Source organism: Cydia fagiglandana, chromosome 27 (genome assembly GCF_963556715.1).
Source record: "Cydia fagiglandana chromosome 27, ilCydFagi1.1, whole genome shotgun sequence".
NCBI lineage: Eukaryota > Metazoa > Arthropoda > Insecta > Lepidoptera > Tortricidae > Cydia > Cydia fagiglandana.
In genome coordinates, this window is record NC_085958.1 from 10,006,186 (window position 1) to 10,025,436 (window position 19,251).

Genomic DNA, 19,251 nt, shown 5'->3' on the forward strand with positions numbered 1-19,251 from the left:
TATCTGTGCTTATCGTGATAGACGCGTTTTGTTAGAGAGTGAGTCTTCTGTACCTAGTACTATTATTTATTCTGTGCTATGACTATGAATGACTACTGCAAAAAGTAATTCAAGTCCAAAAAAAGTAAGACAATGTTGCCACTTTTTACTAGCGCGTCTTGTATTTATGTATGTAAAAATAAGTAAATAAAATAACTTTTTTAAATCGTAGAAGTCAAATTAAAAAAAAAAAATTATCAAAAAGAATTTACTATTTTACATCTATTTTACAAATAAATTATTGCAGTGGTAACATTGGCTTACTTTTTTTGGTCTTGAATTACGTTTTGCAGTTTAATCATAGACTTATAATATATAAAGACGGTGTCTCAGCGAGCTGTCACTGTTGCCACTTTTGTTTAGTGTACGATTAACAATGAGGCCCACGTTGCTGTAGCCATGTCGATAAAGTCATATCGATAAACTATCGACATTTCTTGCAATTTTAATTTTACTTCAAAGGCTTAACGATACCTAAAATGACCAAAAACGCTTTTATTCTTTATTGTGGTTATCAGATCAAAATTTTATAGTCACGCCCCAGCAGGGAACCAAGGGAAAGTTCAGATATTTAATTAAAATACATAAATACCTCCTAAAATAGGTGTTCCGCAATAATTGAATTATATTATTATATTATAATATATTCATTATCCATTAGCATTTCAATTATGTTTATGTTTAACGAAGATATTGAAGCTTCAATTAATCGCTATTTCGTTCCGCTGTGTAGCGTTTATCGATATATAACATGATTAAAATCGACTTTTCACATCCCTAAAAGAGCACACATATACGCTGTTACGCACACATACACAGCCTGGGCGCATCAAGAAAGGTAACACTTGATTTGAAGTCCACCTTGTCAACAGTATGGTTGTTCTTTTTTGACAAACGGCATTTTAAAAGAGCGAGGTGAGAGAAATGATACTAGTTGCTGCGTCGTGAAAGAGAACAGAAAACGTTGGGCCCTTGAGTTTAATAGAGTGATTTGGTGCCGTTGCCAAACGGGATGGTCAAATCGACCGATTTGATCAGAAATAAAATTGGCGTCAATCACCAATTTTACATTTATGATGATAATTAGATTAGATTTAGAGGGCAATTTGAAAAAATGCCCCAGACTGAAAATACTGGCGTCACAAATTGGTATTGCGTCCGCACCTCATTTTATCGGTAATATCGGTCATTATCGGCGCGGTTGAATTCGGCGAGCTAAATTGGCGTTTGCGTCCGCATGTACTGATTTGATCGGGCAATTTAATCGGTTGGCGAAAAATTTACTTGTCTGGATACGGCTTTAACAAGCTCGAGCAACACCGGCTTTCGACAACGTGCGAAAATCTTCGTTTATTACAAGGGCCCAACCTTTTCTGTTCTCTTTCACGACGCAGCAACTAGTATCATTTCTCTCACCTCGCTCTTTTAAAATGCCGTTTGTCAAAAAAGGACAACCATACTGTTGACAAGGCGGACTTCAAATCAAGTGTTGCCTTTCTTGATGCGCCCACCCTGTGTATGTGTGCGTAAAAGCGTATATGTGTGCTCTTTTAGGGATGTGAAAAGTCGATTTTAATCATGTTATATATCGATAAACGCTACACAGCGGAACGAAATAGCGATTAATTGAAGCTTCAATATCTTCGTTAAACATAAACATTATTGAAATGCTAATGGATAATTAATATATTATAATATAATAATATAATTCAATTATTGCGGAACACCTATTTTAGGAGGTATTTATGTATTTTAATTAAATATCTGAACTTTCCCTTGGTTCCCTGCTGGGGCGTGACTGTAAAATTGTGATCTGATAACCACAATAAAGAATAAAAGCGTTTTTGGTCATTTTAGGTATCGTTAAGCCTTTGAAGTAAAATTAAAATTGCAAGAAATGTCGATAGTTTATCGATATGACTTTATCGACATGGCTACAGCAACGTGGGCCTCATTGTTAATCGTACACTAAACAAAAGTGGCAACAGTGACAGCTCGCTGAGACTACGTCTATATATATATTATGTCTATGGTTTATTATTCTCCGTATAGACAGAGAGAATCATACTATCTTTGTCTTACACTAGTACTAGCACCCAAAAGAAAAGGATGAGTATAGCTTTTCCTGGTTCTTACTGACTGACAATTTGGTTTGACCAACTATAATAAACTTGCGCAGTATATGTAAATAGTGCGTATATCGGAACGTGGTGTCATTTTGCTGCTTCATTGAATTTCTTGCCAATGTCACTGTCAGTGCAGTGTTTTTATTTATTTATTGTACCTAATGTATAACGTACTATAAGAGAATCGTGCTCACGTTTGTTTCTCATTTAATTGTGCGCTTGCTTTAATATCGCAGCCATAATTTTATTAGTAAAACCATTACACTAAGCTTAGCCCGGTTCTAATTAGTCCCACCCAAGACCCAAGAAGAATTGTCTGTGAAAGCGGCTGAGCGACTTGAGCGAGGTGCCGCGCAGCCGGGATACAATAAGGCGCATGATACTTACGCCGCTTCAACCTTCCCAACTCGAGCAAAATGGCGACGCAGAACGCAACTGCCGCACAAGAATGTGATATCAATATCAGTATTAAGAATGGGAACAGTGAGTTCAAGGAAACATTTTATATACAACTCGGTAACTTGTACAAGGAGCAGACGGGAGCGGTGAAGAAGCCGTGGACGCAGGCCCGGGTGGCGGAGGTCATCCGGCACATCCAGGCCGGGCACGCGGCCGCGGACGCCGGCGGGCGGCGCACGGCCGCGCAGCACTACTGGTCCACCAAATATGATGTCGCTCTAATAGGAAGCAAAACTTACCTTATTTTGAAAAAGAAAGCGCCTGAAGATGCTGCTGTTCGAGTGATTCCTATGGAACATTATTTTGACTTGTTGTTTGAAATACATCAGGAAATAGGACATGGTGCCCGTGACGAGATGCTGCTCAACATTAAGAACAGATTTTATATCAAGAAAAAGGCAATAGAAATATTTGTTGCCCTGTGCCCAACATGTGACGTGAAACGAAATTTGCCCAAAAAAGGCACAGCGCCCAAGCAAGTTTCATTGCAACCTACCATTCCCAAAGATTTTAACAATTTTAACAGGCGAGGGCAGGTTGATGTTATTGATCTTCAGTCAGCCCCTGATGGAGATTTCAAATGGTTATTAATGTACCAAGATCATGGCACAAAGTTCATTCACCTGCGGCCGCTACAAACTGACCTGCCAACTGAACTTGCTTTGGAATTAGTTAAAATTTTCTTAACTTTTGGAGCTCCTATCGTGTTACAAAGTGATAACAGCCAGGAATTTATTGCTGAAGTTGTTGAGGAAGTCCTGAAAATCTGGCCGAAGTGCAAAATACTACAAGGAGGAGCGAGGCGCCCGCAGACACCGGGCAGTGCCGCGTGCAGCACCCGCGACGTGGAGGACATGCTGTACACGTGGATGCGAGACAACCGCTCCACTAACTGGTCTCTCGGATGTCACTTTGTTCAGTATCAAAGGAATGCAGCGGTTCACTGGAGTATCGGCAGAACTCCATATCGAGCATTATTTGGATGTGATCCAACAGAACAGAGCTCACATGTTCCTACTAGTGATATTGAAACCATTCAGACTGACAATCATTTAGAAAAAGTTCCTCATCATGTTGATGACACAAAAGTTGCCACAAACAAACAAGTAAATGATTCCAATCCTCTTAAACAGTATAATGCACATGTTTGTACCAACAGTGATAAAATGCTCCTCCATAATGAGAGAATGGAGATGGATCCCTCTACTTCTAAAAATGGTAGGTAATTCAAAAACAATTTCTTAATCACTCAAGTCTATTTTGAATTTTCTTCCTTGTGTTTTTAGCCCGTTTTGATGAACATAACTCTTCCATTATTATTCTTATATAAAATTTGCACTATAATTTCATTGTGTGAATAATAAAATTATAGTATATCTGGGCCTTGTTGCATAATAAACTACAACTAACAACACAAGCGGAACTCCTTTTCTAATTTCACTTATTAAAAAAGGAGTTCCGCTTGTAATATTAGTTGTAGTTTATTAATTTTAGTATGCAACACGGCCCTGCTCTAAATTAATAGTAAGATGACTACTCACATATTTACTATGAGTCTGTGACAAAGAGTCTTCATTTTCTTATAAATAAAAAAAAAAATTGAATCTAAAATATGAATAAATCAGAATGTATACACTTTTCTGTTATCATGTTATTAATGTACATTACCCATCTGTTACTTCTGATATCACATGCCAAGGTCTTTATCCAGCGCATTCCATGGAGGAAGCAGAGTGGGACAAAGAGCCAGAGTGGACGGAGCCGGAGCCAGCCGACTGCAGAACGGAGACGGGGGAGGCGACACCGGAGCCCTCCCATGTCAAGACAGAGCAAGTCTCTGTCAAGCATACTGTGACCTTGAACGATACTGTAAATGTAAGTATAGCAACACAAGACTACATTCATGGTAAAACACCACGGGATTCATTGTGATTCGAAATCATGAATTATTTATTATATTAAATTAATGTTTCAGTGTAGGTATGTGTTACAATTGTTGTGTTTTTTTTACATTTATATCTGTATGTCTAGATATATTATTTTTATATTAAATGGTAAATAAATAAAATATGGATACGAAAAAATATTCCTCTAACAACTCATATAAACAATAAAGTAAATATATTGTTTAATATAGTAAAATCTTCATGATATAAATTATAAAATCTTCTTCAAACTAGCGTTTTCCCCATTATAAAATCTTAATAAATTAAAATTATTAATTATGTATGTTAAGGAGAAGCCGGCGGCGGCGCGTGTCAAGAAGGAGCCCGAGGAGCCGCGGCAGCTCCGCGTCGAGATCACGCTGGAGCCGCTCCACGGTGAGACACACACACACACACACGCAAACTACAAAATGATATATTATCAGTTGTATGTTTGAATTTATGAAGCTGAATAGCACTACCCCTCCACGTATACTAGACACCGATAGACCGAGATAATTTTGTCAGCTGACAACAAAAACTTACTAATTACAGTAATAACTACCACCAATTCAGAGCCATATGAAATCGTACGGTACCATCAAAACAAGGGGACTATGACGTAATAAAATACTAGTTTGGTATGCGATACGCCCCAGGTTAAATTTTATATTGTCTTCGGTTACCGCGATAGTAACTCATGAAATAAAACTATGTAAACGGCTTATATCGCCTGTCATGAATTTAAAATATACATATATAGTAGGGATGTACCGACTAGTCGGGAAAGCCGACTATCCGGCCACATTTGTAGTCGGCGATTAGTCGACGACTAGTCGGCAAAAATGGCCGATTAGTCGGCACTTTATTAGTGAAAGAAAATAGAAATAAAAGAAATCAACAGTCAATATTTGCCATATGTTTATGTCTATTTTACCAAAATACCTATTCAGGGTGCAGACGAACACTTTTGTTCATATAATTGACCGTTTGATCGATATCGTATGATAGTGGGCTGGTGCTTTCCTCTACAGGTCGATCTCAACTGATTCGTTAAATGATTTTATTATTATTCAGTTTTGGTTTTTTTTTAATGGTGGAGCCATAGGGAAATGTTAATGTTATTGCAAAATTTAGAGACTTATAAACAGGGCACGTTGCTCGTAAAGACGCTGACCACGGGGGATAGGTTCTTAACTGGCGACTACATACGGGAAATAGAGCCTTGGAAATACCTCCTACAAGTTGTACTGACGGTCTGCTGAGTCTTGTGATAGTTCTATGAACCTGTAGAGAACACCTTTTAGCCAAGCTAATATGATGAATAGCGCAACCAAACGAGCAAAAGTATTGTTTTTAACCTGAAATTATACGAAACTAATGATCTGGCCGACTAGCCGACTAATCGGCCATTGGAGTGCCGATTAGTCGGCTAGTCGGCCAAATCAATAGTCGGTACATCGATACCGATTCGTTATCGATTTGGTCGGTATATAGATATGTGTTGTTTCAGAGGATGAACTCCCTCTGGGCGGGGCGCGGGAGGCGTGGGCGATACGCGGCGCGGGCCGGAGGCGCACGGCGCATTCCTGCATGATATGCGAGAAAGAATTCCGCAAACCGTGTATGTTAAGTATACACATGAGGACACACACTGGCGAGAAACCCTACGGGTGCAATATTTGCAACAAACGGTTTATAAGTCCGACGTATCTGAAGAAGCACAAATTCAGGCACACGGGCGAGAAACCGTACTCTTGCGCCACCTGTCATAAGAGATTCTCGAACTCGCACCACCTTCAAGTACACATAAGATTACATACTGGGGAAAAACCATACTCGTGCAAGCTGTGCAACAAGGACTTCACGCAGGTGGCGACTTTGAAGAAACACGAACGGGTCCACACAGGAGAGAGACCGTTCGAGTGCGCCGTGTGCGAGAAAGGGTTCATATCGTCCAGCTACCTCAAGCGACACGCGCAGATACACGAGAAACACAGTTATTCATAAATCCTTAACTAAGTTTTTAGAAACGTATATATGTAAGTTAATAGAACAACTTAACGCACTCTGTAGAAATACGAGTATCTAATAGGAGTTTAAAAAATATATTACGTACTTGAATTAAATATATCACGTCAGTGTTTTATTTTCATCTCGTTGAATTTTCACACATGGGGAGCTTCTTTACACCACTAAATATAATGAAATATAATGTATTAAGGTGTATTCGGGTAATTACGGAACCCGGGTAACCCCTCGAAAAAAAAAGAAATCGCCCATGTCCCGTTGTAATAACTTAATAAGAGTCTTTTTCGGAAGTATCCGTCACTTTTTAGTGTTTTTCCTTTTTTATATACCCGCATACACCTTATTAGCACATACTAAACATCTCTGTTAAAATATTGTAGTTTAAATCAACTACTACAATAATTTACCCAAAGTTTAGAAAGAAAAAACGATTTTATAATAAAGTAGGTTCATGCCAATAAACAATTATAAATATTTTATGAATCTTATACCTTTAAACGAGCAATTCTTGTATGTATATATATATTTATTTATACATTTCGCGGATCTCGGAAACGGCTCCAACGATTTCGGTGAAATTTGCTATATGAAAGTTTACGGGGGCGAAAAATCGATCTAGCTAGGTAACGCGCATTTGTGAGTTTTTATGTTTTCCGAGAAGAGCTCGCTCGCCCAGGTATTGTGACACTAAGTTTTACTCCCCTTTATAACGGATAATTTTTCATAGACCATCATGCAGCCGCGTCTTTGCGTCTACCGAATATCACAAGGAATAAAACAATAATTAAATAAAGTCACAATCTAAATTTTAAATAAATTTTATTAGATTTTTATATTGATTAAACAAGCTTTCAAATCATGTCTATACATTATTTTATTAAAACCTTCGCATTGCATTTTATCTACCAAAACCTTTCTTCTGTTACAAATGGACCTTACACATGGACCGATAATTACTAAAATGAGAGAGTAACTTCGATTGTATGAGAGCGGGTTTTCGGCGGGTTCGTGTGACCCTTAATATACCTATCTAATACATTTTACAATATATTCACTTTGTCATGAGGATTCATTAGTTCTTTATCAGTGTATTCCTACCCCCTCCCCCCCAGCCCCCCACCAGCGTCCGTCCCTCTCATCTTACTTTATAATATGTTGGCATTTCAGTTGCTTCGATCCATTCATTACATGTGTATTCGAGCGTGATTTTGAAAATCATCCAAACAGTCAAACCCCTCGTAACATATTCCGCAAGTGTACGCCTTCTCAATTCTGTGTGTTTCTTCGTGCTCTTCTAAACTACTCGATTCTTCAAACTGTTTCCCACATATTTTGCACTCGAGTACTCCCTCCCCGTGGCGTCGTAAATGGTTCTGTAAACTGGAGAGGGCTGCAAACTTTATCGTACACAAATGACAGGGGTACTTGTACGGCCGGTCGTCGGTGTGGGTCTGCTCGTGCCGCACTAGACTTGGGTGTTTTATGAATGGCTTGTTACACTTGCTGCAAAAGTAAAGTGGTCGTTTAGGCCCGTGAGCGTGTTGAATGTGAGCCTTCAAACTGGTTAAATCTGCAAACGTGTCTGCACACACGCCGCAGGAACGTGGGCCTTCTACTGTGCATTTATGCTTATTTAAACACGTCTTTTTTCTAAACACCTTGTTACAAGTATTGCAACTGTACCGCTTCGCATCGCCGTGACTCCGTTCGTGCCTGGTTAATGTGGTCCAGCAGATAAACTTTCTTTTACACGTCGCACAAGAGTACGGTCGCTCGCCGGTGTGAATTCTTCGGTGTATCGCTAGCTTACCTTGAGCTGCAAACGCTTTAGGGCACACATCGCAGGCGTACGGTCGCTCGCCGGTGTGTAGCCGGCGGATGTGCACCACTAACCCGGCCCGGTGAGAAAACGCCCTAGAACACACATCGCAGACGTACGGTCGCTCACCGGTGTGGGTTCGTTGGTGTGTCTTTAAATGGTCGCTTCGTACGAACGCCGCGTCGCACGTGTCGCAGGTGTAAGGTTTTAATTTGGCATGTAAGAGGAGGTGTCGCTTAAAATGCGTGCGGTGCTTGAACCGTTTTCCACACGTCGTGCAGGTGTCGGGTGCGGCTGCCTCGGTCGTCTTCGGTGTGTGTGTATGTGTGTGTTCCCCGTCTGTCCGCGGTGTGTGTGTGCGCCCGTCGTGACCCGCCCGCGCCCCCTGGTGCTCGGGCTCTGGAACAAACCACGCCAGTGAGAGCTCGCTTCCACTTGTCGGATGTTGGGTCCCGACTTTAATCGGATGCCCCAGTGGCAAAACATTCTATATGAAGCGTTGGCCACAAAAAATGCCATAGGTCATTAATAATAATTTATAAAAAAGCGTGGGGATGTGACGATCCCCTCGCCCGCTGGTGTTACCAGAGGCAGAGCAAACAGTCGACGCTATATACGCTATACAGCACGACCACGGAAGATTTTGTAATTTATTTTGTGGTACAAATTTCTTTTGCGTTAATGCGTCTGTTGCTATCAGTTTTTGAAGTGCAAAGTAAGCCTTTCAGAGCTGGTGAGGTGAAAACGAACTTTACCTTGTATGGTGGTGGGGCGCGGTTGCCCCCCTCCCTCCCTCCCGCCCCCGCGACGGTAGCACATCCACCACGGCGTCTCGTCTGACTGCAAATAATATATTTTTCTCAAACTTGTAATGAAACATGACTTTTTTCAAATTCAATACAATACAATAAATACATATACAAATTAGGTCCGGGAATACACGTATTGCGGTGAGTGAAGATGATTATGTAAAGGAATATCATCAGGCGCGGCTCACTCCGCGATTTCTTTGCTTTGCTACAGGGCCTACAGGTAGCTAAGCCGCGCGTGGCGCTGTCGCCACCTAGCGGCCACATCTGTGCTGATCGTGACAGACGCGTTTTGTTAAAGAGTGAGTGTTCTGTACTTAGTGCTATTATTTATTGTGATTCTGTATCTTCTGTCTAATCTGTATTATTCATACAGCCAAACACACCTAGGCCTGTAAAGCGACCTTCTTTCATTGTAAAGCCTGACCAGGAATATATGATCACGCGTCACGTGGCGGAATTTCACTGGAACTATTTTTAGGGTTCCGTACCCAAAGGGTAAAACGGGACCCTCCCTAATAGCATTTTCTTGTAGGGATTTTGTTGGGCCTTTGTTTACGTATTAGTTGGGCAACCGTTATATTTGGCCGTACGATTTGCTGGAGGGCCCTCGACAAAGGCCCTCCCGAAGATTCCCAACAGAGGGCCATAAGAGTAATTTTTTCGTTGGGCCTATTTAAATAAATCATACAATTATTCAACGGTGGTGGTTTTGGTTGGGCCGTGGTTGGGCCTATACACATTTGTTTGATGGTTGGTTAATTGTTACATTTGGCCGTACGATTTGCTGGAGGGCCCTCGACAAAGGCCCTCCCGAAGATTCCCAACAGAGGGCCATTAGAGTAATTTTTTCGTTGGGCCTATTTAAATAAATCATACAATTATTCAACGGTGGTGGTTTTGGTTGGGCCTATATACATTTGTTTGATGGTTGGTTAATTGTTACATTTGGCCGTATGGCTTGCTGTAGGGCCAACTGCAAAAAATTAAAAAAGGGCAATTTTTTCGTTGTGCTTCTGTTTGCAAATTCAACAATCACCCAACGGCAATTCAGGTAGGTCGGTAGGTAGTCGTGCACCAGGTTGAAGGCCCAACACAGCTTGTCCCACAAAGGGCCAACATTGTAACTTTAACGTTGGGCCTTGTGTAGTCTTACAATACTACCGTAGGTAAATAGTTGTGTAATTTATAGTGGGCCTCTATTAGTCTAATTATGTAATGGGCTTTTGTTTACGAGTCCTACAGTTACCCTACGTTAGGTAAGTGGTTGTGTAATACGACGTTGGGCCTTTGCTGATAAATATTACAATTACACTACGGTAGGCATTGGTTGTATCCACATGAAGGCCCTAGGCAGCAGTTGTTGGTAATCTTCTCTGTATCGTTCCAATTTTAGTATATGTACTGCCGAAGCAAGTACACTTACTATACACTCTAATTTGTATATATACTAACCGCACTTCGAAACTTCGTAAGCGAGATTTATGTTTTTGAGATTTGAATTGAGAAAATGTTGGTAAAATACAATTTTTTAAATTTATGTATAAATTTTATAGTTATAGCTATTAGATTTATAAGTTACTTTAAAAAAATATTATGATTATATCCGGAATAATCGAGAAAATAACTATAACTTCGATGTTTGGAGACAGTAACGCCATCTAGTGACGCCACAAGCAAACTCAACTGGTAGCTATTTTGATGACGTCACGCAGCCCCTGGCCTCTGTTAAAATGCTCGTGTGATATTTATTTATTTGTTTATGGTGTTATACTCTTTCAAGCCATTTCCGTCATTAGAAAAGAGCGACAAATTTAAAAAATGTAGGCGTGAACGGTTATCGTCCCATAGAAAATTTGAATTTCGCGACCTTTTCTAGTGACAAACTTGATTGACCGGCTATAGTTATAAATGCGACATTTGTCCTCACTGGGCCATCGAATGATATCGTTGATTAGCCAACGTTACTAAAATACACAAAGGCCCATTGTTGGGCTTCAGTGCCACTGCCAATGTTGGTAAATGCGATATATGTCATCATTGGGCCAAAGAATATTATCGTTGTTTAGCCACCGGTACGAAAATACACACAGGCCCATTGTTGGGCATCAGTACCACAGCCAATGTTGGTAAATGCGATATTTGTGCTCACTGGGCCAACGAATATTATCGTTGTTTAGCCACCGGTACCAAAATACACAAAGGCCCATTGTTAGGCGTCAGTGCCACAGCCAATGTTGGTAAATGCGATATTTGTCATCATTGGGCCATCGGATGATATCGTTAACTAGCCAACGTTACCAAAATACACAATTTCCCATTGTTGGGCATCCGTGCCACAGCCAATGTTGGTAAATGCGGTATTCGTCACCATTGGGCCAACGAATGTTATCGTTGTTTAGCGAACGGTAGCAAAATACACAAAGGCCCATTGTTGGGCATAAATGCTATAGCCAATGTTGGTAAATGCGATTTTGTCGTCATTGGGCCATCGTATGATATCGTTGATTAGCCAACGTTACCAAAATAAACAAAGGCCCATTGTTGGGCATCAATGCTACAGCCAATGTTGGTAAATGCAATATTTGTCGTCATTGGGCCATCGGATGATATCGTTGATTAGCCAACGTTACCAAAATAAACAAAGGCCCATTGTTGGGCTTCAGTGCCACAGCCAATGTTGGTAAATGCGATATTTGTCATCATTGGGCCATCGGATGATATCGTTGATTAGCCAACGTTACCAAAATACACAAAGGCCCATTGTTGGGCATCAATGCTACAGCCAATGTTGGTAAATGCGATATTTGTCGTCATTGGGCCATCGGATGATATCGTTGATTAGCCAACGTTACCAAAATATACAAAGGCCCGTTGTTGGGCATCAATGCTACAGCCAATGTTGGTAAATGCGATATTTGTCGTCATTGGGCCATCGGATGATATCATTGATTAGCCAACGTTATCAAAATAAACAAAGGCCCATTGTTGGGCATTAGTGCCACAACCAATGTTGGTAAATGCGATATTTATCATCATTGGGCCATCGGATGATATCGTTGATTAGCCAACGTTACCAAAATACACAAAGGCCCATTGTTGGGCATCAATGCTACAGCCAATGTTGGTAAATGCGATATTTGTCGTCATTGGGCCATCGGATGATATCGTTGATTAGCCAACGTTACCAAAATAAACAAAGGCCCATTGTTGGGCATCAGTGCCACAGCCAATGTTGGTAAATGCGATATTTGTCATCATTGGGCCATCGGATGATATCGTTGACTAGCCAACGTTACCAAAATACACAAAGGCCCATTGTTGGGCATCCGTGCCACAGCCAATGTTAGTAAATGCGGTATTCGTCACCATTGGGCCAACGAATGTTATCGTTGTTTAGCGAACGGTAGCAAAATACACAAAGGCCCATTGTTGGGCATCACTGCCACTGCCAATGTTGGTAAATGCGATATATGTCATCATTGGGCCAACGAATATTATCGTTGTTTAGCCAACGGTACCAAAATACACAAAGGCCCATTGTTGGGCATCTGTGCCACAGCGAATGTTGGTAAATGCGATGGTGGGCCAATACAAAATTAATGTTGGCTACGGATCGAACCTCATCCCAACGTTTTCCCTACCGTTGGCACCGTGGGCCCCAACGAAAATGCTACTAGGGCTATTACTAAGACTTCGCTGTCCGTCTGTCACCAGGCTGTATCTCACGAACCGTGATAGCTAGACAGTAAATGGGGCTCCCATACAACGAACGTGATTTTTGACCAAAGTTAAGCAACGTCGGGCGTGATGGTCAGTACTTGGATGGGTGACAGTTTTTTTTTTCCTTTTTTTTCGTTTTTTTTTGCATTATGGTACGGAACCCTTCGTGCGCGAGTCCGACTCGCACTTGCCCGATTTTTTTCATACTATACTGAACTGTCATACTGTACATGAAAATAACAGCGCCCTCTTGACAATGATCTTATTCATATATTACTAGTGAAAGCAATTGAGATATTTATTGCTATAATCATAAATAATTTTAATAATTAATCAAGTTTTACTGTTAATAATGATACAATTTAGATTTCAATACTGACTGTTGCTATATGTTGTAGATATATATGTTGTGGCTTTTCATTAGAGAAGGGTCCTTATCCACATGGAGCGCGAGGACTCTTTATATAGGCATGGAACGCCACATACGTTTTATTCTAGTAACATTCTAATTCAGTATTTTACATAGATTTTATAAAAGTTTAAAATAATTATTACTAGTGTTGAGACCTTTACTATGATTCAATTATTTCCAAGAATAAGGTACCTAATGATGTTTGTAACTAATGAATGTGTTAAAAATGTTAGAATAAAGAATATTTATGTATGATCTAATTTATGATTATAAAGGAAGTTAAGGAAGTATACCCAAAATTTCATCCACTATTTGTTTTACTAATTTTAGCAAGATGGAATTTGAGGTGTATCACTTTCGTAAAAACTAGTGCCTACGTCAATTCCTGGGATAAGTTATCAAGCAGATCCCAGGCGCCCATGAGGCGTGGCAAAATACCGGCATAACGCGAGGAAGAAGAAGAGGAATTTGAGGTGTAGACTTTTGATTAATGAGAAGAGAATGTTCGTTACTATAGATAGATAGATTAATTTATTTGTTATTGAAAATTACATGATATTTAACAATGTCACAACGTTTCCAAACATGAATTCACAAAAAGATCACCAGATTGTGAACAATAATAATAATACATTAAAATAATTAAGAATTAAGTAAAAACATAAAACAATCAAATAATCATAATAAAAATTAAAAGTCAAATTATACCTGTGCCTGTTGCTCGCCAGTCACCTCCGTCACGTGTGCTGTCTGTAGGCCGCTGACATCTTGCTCCGCAACAACCTCTGGTTTCTGATCTGACACCTCATCTGACAGGTCAATGACCTCATCTGTCGGGTTGATAACTCGCATCTTGGAAGTCTATGGCAAGTTGATGACCATTTTAATGCACTTGGCTCTGGATTCTTCGCCTTCTAATATGGTCTGCTGACCATATCACAAATCTGTCAAATTGATTGTAAAGAAAGTTATTTTATTTTGTCTCCATTGATATCACATAGGAAATAAAGAGAATATATTAAACTAGGGCTAATTGTCATTAAAAACAAATGAAGAAAAAGCCAAGTACATAACAAACTTAAAAGATAAATTGCAAAAGGAAATGATACAAGATTGTTATGACATACAGAGTTACTACGACAAGTTGGAAAATGTTATAACAAATAGTCTAAAAACCAACAACAGTGCGAGAAATGAACATCAAATACTAAAGAAATCAACAATTAACCTTATAAACAGCCGCACACAACTAATTCGAACTCCAAACAAAACAAAAGAAATGAAAGAAGAACTAAAAGCACTATTCAAACTATGTAACAAAGCTATAAAGAGAGACTACAACGAGCATAGGAAAAAAATTATTGAAAATAACCTAATAAAATATAGAAGCAGCAAAAGGGCTCAAAAAGAACTAACTACAAATAAAGAATGGATACAGAAACTCAAAAAAGGACAGACCGAAACCAAGACAAGAGATGACATCATAAATGTAGCTACGAAATTTTACAAGGAACTTTATAGTGACTATCCGGATATTAGACACAACGAAGAAGATGATTCCTGGGAAAATATACAAAGCAGTGACTTACAATCAATAAGTGAACAAGAAATAAGTGCACATATTAAAAAACTAAAAATGGATAAAAGTCCTGGGCCCGATAACATCAGTAACGAAGTGTTAAAAATAGGTGCACCACTATTGCTTCCTTACCTGACACAAATGTTCAATGCGATATTTAGAGCAGAACAAGTTCCCAAACAATGGTGTATATCAGATATAGTTCTTCTCTATAAGAAAGGAGACCCACTAGACATTGGCAATTATAGGCCAATCAGCTTACTGTCTAGCATATACAAACTCTTCACATCAATACTGCTAAATCGCATAACACAGCAAATAGACAAAAATCAACCAGTTGAACAAGCCGGCTTCCGCAGTAGTTACTCCACTATAGACCATATACATACGCTACAACAAATTTTTGAAAAATACAGTGAGTTCAACCTTCCTCTGTATGTAGCCTTTGTTGACTATAAAAAGGCTTTTGATAGCATAACGCACAAGTCAATCTGGAAAGCACTTACATCCTGCGGAGTACACAAAACCTACATAAACATAATCAGAAACATCTACAATCAAAGCGTCAGCAGAGTAAGGTTGGAAAAAACTGGAGAGGAAATACCAATAAGAAAGGGAGTAAGACAAGGAGACCCCTTATCACCCAAACTTTTCATAGCAGTACTGGAAGAAGTCTTCAAAAAAATCGACTGGAGTAACCAAGGACTGTGGATACGGGGCAAATATCTCAGTCATCTCAGATTTGCAGACGACATTGTCATCTTTGCTGAGTCATCAAAGAAACTAGAAGAAATGATGCAATCTCTGGCAAATGAGAGCATGCGCGTCGGACTGTACATGAACATAGAAAAGACTAAAGTAATGACCAACTCTAAAACTTGGATAATAAAAGTGAATGGAAGCGAAGTGGAGTACGTAAATGACTATATTTATCTAGGCAAACAAGTGTCCTTCAATAAAAAACAAAATGAAGAAGAAGTCGACAGAAGAATAAACAACACATGGAGAAAATACTGGTCACAAAAAGAAGTACTTAAAGGCGACTACCATCCAAAGTTAAAAAAGATAATAATGGACACTTGCATACTACCTTGTCTGACATATGGTTGTCAAACATGGACATACACAAATACAATAAAAAATAAAATTTCCACATGTCAGCATGCCATGGAAAGGAGTATGTTGAAGTTAAGACGAATACATAAAGTCAGAAATGAAGAGATCAGGAAAAGAACTAAACTTGTGGATGCCCTAAAACAAACACTGCGTCTAAAATGGCAATGGGCTGGTCATGTGTCAAGATATACAGACAAAAGATGGACTAAGACTGTGACTGAATGGACAGGACCACCTGGAAAAAGACATCAAGGAAGGCCACAGAAGCGCTGGTCAGACGACATAGTTCAAATAGTTGGAAAAACAGGAATAAATTGGATGAAATTAGCTACAGATAGAGAACAATGGAAGGGACTCGAGGAGGCTTTTACCCAATAGGGATCAGTGAAAAGAATTAACAAATAATACAACAACATATAAACAAACATTATATTCGCTGAAATAAATAAAGCTGTAATAATAATAATAATAATAAGGCCGTCCAGAGAGGAGTCGTTAGAGCTATATGCTCCAGGGGTGGAAGTGAAAGATGCATAAGACGCGAGTTGGCACAGTGGCTGTTAACAGCCACTGGGTAGAAAGCGGCGCACACCTCTCGACACCCCTGAGCCGCTCACACCGATGTTGCTCCTGGTCGTCTTTACGACGGCAGTTTCAGGGGCCCATCTAGTAAGCGGCGAGTCACCGCCTGTCTCGATGACGGTGTTTACATTGTTATGGCAGGTGTCCGGACCTCTTTTACAATAGCCCAGTCTCATTGTCCAACCAAACATCAATCCATAAACCGGTATACTGTTCACTTCTTCTACAATAGTCCCAATGCCTGCTGCGACCGGTTCACGGGTGTCTATTGTTGCGCCTGTGAACGGGTTCCAGCAGGCGTTCTACATGACATTAAAACTCTCCAAAGGGCCTCTACGTGTTGGATCTATATCCCCACGCAAGCCTATCAAAAGACCGGGACTTATAGGCCCGTGAAGTCCAAAAAGGAGAAACAATAATAATAATTAAACTAGGGCTAATATGGTTGGATTAGTATCATCTGTTATCATGCCTGTCACATTCTAACAAGTATGTAAGTGCAAAAGTGACGCATGACATGATAATTGATTAAAATGCGACCATGATATCGCCACCAGGTTTCCATTGGACTTTTTTTTAATATAAATAATGTAAGTTAGGAACAAATATACAGTTTCTGGTGGTAATTAAGTATAAATCAAATTATTTATTCAAAATATTTATTGATCTACTTAAATATTATTACTTAAGGTAACTGTAATGGCAAAAAAATGATATTACCTGAATAATAATAATTGATAAACAGACATTAACAAACAAGGTACTTACTTAAATAATACTGGAATACAATTACTGCTCATCGCTCATGTCTAAAACGAGTTGCTATTTTAGTTCGTAATTTTAACTTTAAGGCTTTATTTATTGTTGTGTATTAGTTGTTGTTGCACAAGGAACTACAGAACTGTACACCTTTAACCACATACGAGTATGCAGCCAGTAACCATTTCTCTAGCAAAATTAATAATTTCATACTACATATCTGACATATCTCAATAAATATTATAAGGTCATGCGAAGTAGAAGAAAAATTTACTTTATTTTGCTCCTCACACAAGTTTATCTTACAACATCTAACCTTAGGACAGATCGACCTAGATCAGCCCAGCGGTCGGCAACAGGCGCATGCGGCCCGCGGACCTCTCGCTAGTGGCCCGCGGGCCTCCCTGGCTATTTTTTATGTAATATTGACAAACGACAATGTCTGACAAAGTCATAAATATTAACAAAGTGCGGCCCGCGTCAATTTCGTTAACTACTATGTGGCCCTATGTGACTGCTAAAAGGTTGCCGACTGCTGACTATACAGCCCCACAGCAAGATCCGTCAGGTTTGTGTTGTTGTTGCAATATAAAAAACACTACTCACCGGCCGTGGCGTCCGAGGTGCGCAAACCCTCGCCCTCCTCTGCCCCAGTAATCAGTATCAACTTGTAGCAATATCAAGTTTCGATACAGTCCACCTCACGAATCCTCGGATTGGTACCGCGTCCCCAGCACTAACCAATTTACGATGGGACTTCACAAGCATCTCAAGCAACTAACACTAAATTTCTGTATTCAATATTAATTACTTAATAGCGAACCATTTACGAACAAATGAAATATAAAACCAATCATCACAACCAGTACAACAACAACGCATCCAAAATCATACATTGACGACTGACGTCATTGACATTGACAGATTTCACAGATTGTAAAATCATAGAAGATAGCATCATAGATATATAATATACAGAGATTACGTCCAAGCGTGCTGCCACTGGGACCACTTTTGTTTTTTAGTGTACGATTAACAATGTGGAAACACCTTGCTGTAGCCATGTCGATGGAGTCATATCGATAAACTATCGACATTTCTTGCAATTTTAATTTTACTTCAAAGGTTTAACCAAAGAATTATATGACGAATGCTAGGTCTATGGGTTTAACGCAAAACGCTTTTATTCTATATTGTGGTTATCAGATCACAATTTTATAGTCACGCCCCAGCAGGGAACCAAGGGAAAGTTCAGATATTTAATTAAAATACTTTACTTACTAATACTTACTAAATACTAATACTTTTAAATACTTATTATTGTAATACTTTTGTATTGTCTTCTTTTATTGAGGTGTGCAATAAAGAGTATTTGTATTGTATTGTATTGTAAAATACATAAATACCTACTAAAATAGGTGTTCCGCAATAATTGAAATATTTTATTATATTATAATATATTAAGTATCCATTAGCATTTCAATTATGTTTATGTTTAACGAAGATATTGAAGCTTCAATTAATCGCTATTTCTTTCCGCTGTGTAGCGTTTATCGATATATGACATGATTAAAATCGACTTATCACATCCCTAAAAGAGCACACATATACGTTTTTACTCACACATACACAACCTGGTTCTACCTAAAAAGGGGACAACTGGATTTGAAGTCCACCTTGTCAACAGTGTGGTTGTCCTTTTTTGACAAACGGCTTTTTTAAAAGAGCAAGGAGAGAGAAATGATACTAGTTACTGCGCCGTCAAAGAGAACAGACAGCGTTGGGGCCTTGGGTAGCATCCTATAGAAGTGGTAAACGCGTGCCTCTGTCTCCGTGAGGGACAAAACATACGCAATGCGACAATTTTAAAAA

General features: G+C 39.4%; 2 protein-coding genes and 1 long non-coding RNA gene across 4 annotated transcripts; 1 reads left to right on the plus strand and 2 right to left on the minus strand.

The window, feature by feature from the left end:
- The first annotated feature begins 2,061 nt into the window (after nt 1-2,061).
- On the plus strand, nt 2,062-6,682 carry LOC134678046 (KRAB-A domain-containing protein 2-like). 2 transcript variants are annotated; one of them, XM_063536490.1, is made up of 4 exons: nt 2,062-3,842; nt 4,336-4,499; nt 4,861-4,945; nt 6,422-6,682. In XM_063536490.1, the coding sequence occupies exons 1-4, from the start codon at nt 2,582-2,584 to the stop codon at nt 6,565-6,567; spliced, it is 1,656 nt and encodes a 551-aa protein (XP_063392560.1). In that variant the 5' UTR covers nt 2,062-2,581; the 3' UTR covers nt 6,568-6,682. The 2 variants fall into 2 exon arrangements, with proteins under 2 accessions (XP_063392560.1, XP_063392559.1); XM_063536489.1 differs by having other exon boundaries at nt 2,078-3,842; nt 6,063-6,682.
- A 1,031-nt stretch (nt 6,683-7,713) lies between these two features.
- On the minus strand, nt 7,714-8,925 carry LOC134677829 (zinc finger protein 135-like). The gene is made up of 2 exons (XM_063536255.1): nt 8,916-8,925; nt 7,714-8,798 (listed from the first exon to the last, which is right to left on the minus strand). The coding sequence occupies exons 1-2, from the start codon at nt 8,923-8,925 to the stop codon at nt 7,765-7,767; spliced, it is 1,044 nt and encodes a 347-aa protein (XP_063392325.1). The 3' UTR covers nt 7,714-7,764.
- Nucleotides 8,926-9,202: 277 nt separating this feature from the next.
- LOC134677845 (uncharacterized) lies at nt 9,203-18,264 on the minus strand. The gene is made up of 3 exons (XR_010100111.1): nt 17,986-18,264; nt 14,052-14,287; nt 9,203-9,239 (listed from the first exon to the last, which is right to left on the minus strand). It is a non-coding gene; the product is annotated as an uncharacterized LOC134677845 (long non-coding RNA).
- Between the last annotated feature and the right edge of the window lie 987 nt (nt 18,265-19,251).

What these genes read in the sequence shown, in the direction of transcription:
- LOC134678046 (XM_063536489.1), top strand. Translation starts at nt 2,582, where the DNA reads ATGGCGACGCAGAACGCAACTGCCGCACAAGAATGTGATATCAATATC. An exon ending in TCCCTCTACTTCTAAAAATG is followed by an intron (nt 3,843 to 4,335) that starts GTAGGTAATTCA and finishes GTCTTTATCCAG; the next exon opens with CGCATTCCATGGAGGAAGCA. An exon ending in CCTTGAACGATACTGTAAAT is followed by an intron (nt 4,500 to 4,860) that starts GTAAGTATAGCA and finishes ATGTATGTTAAG; the next exon opens with GAGAAGCCGGCGGCGGCGCG.